The 5431-nt window shown below is 51.2% G+C and overlaps 1 protein-coding gene across 2 annotated transcripts; it reads right to left on the minus strand.

Annotated features, from left to right (window-relative positions):
• PSMC3IP (PSMC3 interacting protein) lies at nucleotides 1-5019 on the minus strand. 2 transcript variants are annotated; one of them, XM_082371801.1, is made up of 8 exons: nucleotides 4919-5019; nucleotides 4730-4830; nucleotides 4450-4539; nucleotides 1742-1853; nucleotides 1113-1258; nucleotides 939-992; nucleotides 747-806; nucleotides 1-665 (listed from the first exon to the last, which is right to left on the minus strand). In XM_082371801.1, exons 1-8 carry the CDS (start codon nucleotides 4950-4952, stop codon nucleotides 609-611), a joined length of 654 nt encoding a protein of 217 aa, XP_082227927.1. In that variant the 5' UTR covers nucleotides 4953-5019; the 3' UTR covers nucleotides 1-608. The 2 variants fall into 2 exon arrangements, with proteins under 2 accessions (XP_082227927.1, XP_082227928.1); XM_082371802.1 differs by lacking the exon at nucleotides 747-806.
• Between the last annotated feature and the right edge of the window lie 412 nt (nucleotides 5020-5431).

Below are 5431 nucleotides of genomic sequence, written 5' to 3' on the forward strand. Positions count from 1 at the left end.
TACGTATTAAATTTTTTAATTTTTCTAAACACCAACAATGCAATTTTGCTAAAGTTACAATTTTGGAAAATTGGCCTCAAGACCACTCCCAGGCTTTCTGTCAAGTGTATCTGGGTCTCTACCATCTCAGGGCTGCCTGCATTTCTCCCAGGACTTGGGGTGGGGTGAAGGTGGGTAGAGAAGATTTTCTAAAGGTCTCCTGGAGTGTAGAGCCCAGGAGAGTCCTGGGTGAGGCCCTGGGCTCCTTGAATGCTGTGTATAGTAGCCTCTCTCTGCCCTTGTCCCCCAAGCTCTCTTTTGCCTTTCTCAGGTTTGATATCTGGGAGGTTTGATTATCCAGAGGAAATTAAATATTTTTATATCAAATTATATTACAATAAATATTGCCAAATGCTTTCCTTTTGCATTGTTCCCCATCTAACTGTTAAGTTCAGGCAGTCAAAATGTGGGTGATGAAATGAGTGAAACCATCCTCCCCGGGCCACCAGTGCTCCACCCAGCACTTTGGTGTGTGCTCAAAAGTGGCCAGCAGCAGGAACAACAACAAAGCTGACGTAAACAAGGCAGCCAGGCCAGGACATCTCCGTTCCCAGGCCTGCCGGAGGGCCTCAAGGATCTGGGAGCTTGAGGTTGTAATCTTCATCTGTCTCTATCCCAACTTCCTCCTGGGGGGGCAGCGAGACAAATGAATGAGACCTCCCTGGACTCAAGCCCCAGAGGAGCAAGGAAGGGAGAACACCACTTACAAAAAACTGCTTCTTGCTCTTGGGGTATCCTTCAAGGATTGCATCAGACAGCTCTGTTGCCTGACAAGAAACAAAACCGCCCCCTTTCAGATGGGCAGTACTCGGCATGCGTGACGGGTCCATGATACGGGGCAGCTGTTTCCCCGGTGGCTGCCGTCGTCCAGGGCCTGCCTAGAGTTCCCCCGCACTTACCATCCTCTTGCGCTTCCTCCACTCCTTGCAGTACCTCTGCCTCTCTCTGTACACCTAGACAGGGAAACAGGTTCCTCTGACCCCCTCAGCCCCACAGCAGCCGCTGGGGTCAACCCTCTTCACTTTGAACCTGCACAGGCAGCCCTCCCTGCTCCCCACTCCCTCCCCACCCACCTGCTCTTTCTCTTCTGGAGTCACGTGGTTGGTGGCCGCTTTGATGGTCTTCAGTCTCTCTGTGTAGCCAGCACATTCCTTCTTTAACTCCTGGATCTCTTTCTGCATCTCCGGTGTGGTCAGGGCACTAGTTAACTCCTTCAGCTCTAAAACCACATCCCCCGGAGAGGTCACTGGCTACCCTGAGGTAGGAGATCAGGCCTCCACCTTGCTCTGGGCTCTACACACAGGGTCCAGAATGGGTCCCGTATTCTGGAAATCCTCAAGAGATTAAGGCTTACAGAATTGTCAGTTTATTCTAGTTTTCTTTCCTTCCCCATCTACACATAGTTGAGGGGAATGAGTTTGAGTAGACTGTTAGCTGTAGTCAGTCAAAGAAGCAGAGTAAAGGGAAGTGTGGGAACTGTATACTGATACAGTAGGGAAGGCAAATGCCTGTCTTGCCCATTTGTCTTCAAGAGCCATTAGTTGTTAGACACTGATTTTAAGGTAATGCCTATGGCAGCCCAGCAAAGGGATCTTTGCTGCAAGAAGACAACACTGCGGTCAACAAACCCTTCACTTGGTAATTCCTGACCTCAGACTGACCCTGACACTAGGGGTACCTTCTGGGGGTTGCCCAGTCCTACCAGCCTCCGTGTGGCGGCAGCTCTGCTGCAAGCTCTGCACCTTAGCAGCGAGGGCCACGATTTTGGCATCCAGGGCTTGGAGGTCGGCATCACTAACCATGTCAAATTGTTCCTGCCAGAGACAAAAGGAAGAATAGAAGCAGGCTGATGGGAGAAACAAGAAGGGAACCCACATTTGGGAAGGCAACATTCATACACACTCGAGAATCTGGGACTCCCCAGCTCTCCAGAGGGCCTGGGAAGATAGAGGGTACTTTTGAGCATTCACTTTAGTACCAGTCCACTCAAAAAGCTGTAAAAGAACAAGTTGAAACCTGATACTTGTCCTCAAGGGGTTTCGAGGTGCAGGATACTGAATAATAGGACAGGAATATCTTTCAGGTTACTGGCAAAACCACTCACTGGGCTGAAAGAGTAAAGGAACGTTCTTCTCAAGGTGATGATACCTAATTATGGGCTTCCACAATAGGAAGAATGTGGACAGGTGACGAGGCATGGTGGGAGGTATTTAGATAAAGGATACCAGTGAAGTCTGAGGAACCCCTCCCATGGGACCACAGCTAGAAAAGGCCTGTGCTGGGGCTCAGTGGGGTCTTGTCAGTGGTGATGGGAAGCAGAATGGAAAGGATGGGAATACCAGCCCGGGCAGTTTGGACTCTACATTCAGGTGAGGTAAACCATTAGGGTAGGAGGCAGCAAACTACAGCCTGCAGGCCAAATCCTGCCAGATGCATGTTTTTGAAAAAAAATTTTGGAAACGTAGCCACATCCACTTGCTTACATATTGTCCATGGCTGGTTTTGCTCTACAGTGGCAGACTTGAGTACTAGTGACAGTTGTGTAACTGGGACAAGAGACCATCTGACCTGCAAAGCATAAAAATATTAACTGTCTGGCCCTTTGCAGAAAAAAAAAAAATCTGCCAACTTCTTTAAGGGATCTTCAATAGAGCAGTAATATAATGAAACCTATTTTAGGATAATTAGCCTTGACGGTGGATGTTAAATCTTGTGGGGTTACTGAGTAAAGGAAGATGAGAAATGGGGTCTGCCCCAGAACAGCTTCAGTTTTGTGAGGGAGACAAGTGATAAGTCAATTACAATAGAGTATGCCTCAAAAGAGGTAAGTGCCCGAAGAAGGCAGTTAGCTCTTAGCATTCAGGGAAGGTTTCTGGAGGTGATGCCTGCGTGAAATCCTAAGGGATGAGTAAGAGTTAGCCGGGCGAAGAGAAAGAAGGGACTCAAAAACCTTGAGCAGAGGAAGGAAAATGAGCAAAGGCCACGGGAGTAAAACCAGACCATCTAAATGGTCTAGTATTGATGGATGGAGAAATAACAGGGACAGGAGAGGCTAGAGGCAGGCTGGGGCCAGGTCTCCAAGTACCTTTTATCTGTTCTAGGGAGCACTAGAGTTTTCAGTAGAGAAACGGCATGACTAGATTTGTATGTACGTAGATTATTCTGGCTGCAATGTTTAAGATATGTTTAAGGAGGCCAGGAGTTAGGAGGATATTGCAATAGGTGAGGAGCACCTGAACTAGAGCAGTGGTGGCAGCTGGAGAAGGAGAGGATGGGTTCAAGAAGAGGAAAACAACTGGACTTGATGGCTGACTAGGCATGTGAAATAAGGGAAGTTAAGAATGACTCCCTGGGACTTCCCTGGTGGCGCAGCGGTTAAGAATCTGCCTAACAATGCAAGGGATACAGGTTTGATCCCTGGTCCAGGAAGATCCCACATGCCACAAAGCAACTAAGCCCGTGCGCCACAACTACTGAGCCTGCGCTCTAGAGCCCGCGAGCCACAACTACTGAGCCTATGTGCTGCAACTACTTAAGTCCACGCACCTAGAGCCTGTGCTCCACAACAAGAGAAGCCACCGCAATGAGAAGCCCACACACCGCAACGACGAGTAGCCCCCACTCGCCGCAACTAGAGAAAGCCCGCAAGCAGCACTTAGCAACGAAGACCCAATGCAGAAATAAATAAACGAATGAATGAATGAATGACTCCAGGGACTTCCCTGGTGGTCCAGTGGTTAAGAATCTGCCTTCCAATGCAGGGGATGGGGGTTCAATCCCTGGTCGGGGAACTAAGATCCCACGTGCGGGGGGGCGGGGGGCAATTAAGCCCCCCACCGCAACTAAGACCCAATGCAGCCAAAATAAACAAATTAAAAAAAAAAAAAGAATGACTCCCCAGTCTCTGGCCTGGGTGAAGAGCGATTCCATTAAGGGAGAAGAATACAAGAGGAGCCAGTTTAGGGGAGAGATGAAGCATTCTACTTTGGCAATATTGATTCTGAACGGCTTGAAAGGCATCCAGTTTGGGGGGGTCTGGGCTGGAGATACAAAGTTAATGTCACATGTGTTTACGGAAGGGGATGGAGACAGAAGGAAAATAATTTGGCAGACGGTGGTTCTCATCTAGATGATTGGGAATAAGAACTTCCAAGGATAAATGGACCTCGATAGCAACAACTCAGGATCTTCTGTCCTCTATCGTATTTCAAGTCTGGAAATCTCGTGAAGTTTGGATGACAGCAAAGGGAGTCCACACTTTGACTTAAAGGCTGGCTGGGACCCTTTTAATGGCCTAAGACTGGTGAATTTAACAGGATGCTTCAATTCTCCCAAAGAGAGTTCATACCAGGGACTGATTCACCTAATGACGGACTCTCACACACGTGCTAATCTGCGCGTTTCCCTCACCTGGTCAGCAAAGTATATCTTCTGCTTGCCGTACATCTTCTCTTTGATCTTGCCTTGTTGGGCCAGCTGGTCCAGCGCCTTCACCACCGCCTGGCAGAGGGGAGGGGGCGGAGAAGTCGGGGGAGTGACTACAGGCCCGGGCTGGGGAATGTCACCAATGATGCGGGAAGCGCCCGAAGAGCCTTAGGAAGCCCAAGCCTAGAATGGCAGCCTCGGGAGGGGAGGAACCCAGGCTGATTCGAGGGGTCCCAGGGGAGGAATCCCAGGAGAGGGTCCTCACCGCCTTGCCCAGTCCGTGTTCCCGCTGCAGGTTCCCGAACACGTCCTGGGCGCTGTAGGGCCGGTTCTGCTCCTGTAGGTACCTCAGCAGGATCCCGGAGGCTACGGAGAGAGACGAGGCGGGGAGAGGCTCCCTCAACCGACCCCTGCCCGCCCTCCTCCGAGGTCTCCCGGCGCCCACGGCCGTTACCTCCCGCCACGGCTTCCGCCCGGCCTTTACTCATGTCCTTTACCGCCACCAAACTCCGAAAGCCGGAAGTTGCAGTTGCTCGGGGCAACGACTCCTTCCGGCGATGGGCAGGGCTGGCCTCAAGTGGTGATTGGCGCAGGGAAGCTTTCGCGAGAAGCGAAGCAGCCCTTCCCGGACACCGTAGTTCAGCTCGGCCGGGAACTCGGGCGCCCAGGTCTCGCTTGCCGGGTCCCGGTCTCTGCTGGGGAGGCGGGGCGCGCGCTTCGAACCTCTCCCTTACTCCCCTTGGAACCAGGGCTGTAGGGAATCACGCGCTGAAGTTTCGGGACCCAGTTCTAGCGGCCGCTGAGCACTCGTGACCTTGAACTGGGCTGAGTATTCGAACGGAAAGAAACCTCAGCATCAACTCCCGCTGGGCAAGCGACTTGCTCAAGGTCACAGGGCCAGTTACCTACGGACGTGTCCCCTCCCACGGCCCAAACCTTTCAGTCGGTTTTTCTCATTTTTTGTAAA

Source organism: Balaenoptera borealis (assembly GCF_965194805.1).
Source record: "Balaenoptera borealis genome assembly, chromosome: 20".
NCBI classification, from domain to species: Eukaryota; Metazoa; Chordata; class Mammalia; order Artiodactyla; family Balaenopteridae; genus Balaenoptera; species Balaenoptera borealis.

Coding starts and splice junctions, on each gene's coding strand:
- PSMC3IP (XM_082371801.1), bottom strand. CDS start 4,952: ATGAGTAAAGGCCGGGCGGAAGCCGTGGCGGGAG. Junction 993..1,112: donor CTCCAGAAGAGAAAGAGCAG/GTGGGTGGGGAG, acceptor TTCCCTGTCTAG/GTGTACAGAGAGAGGCAGAG. Junction 807..938: donor GGAGGAAGCGCAAGAGGATG/GTAAGTGCGGGG, acceptor GTTTCTTGTCAG/GCAACAGAGCTGTCTGATGC.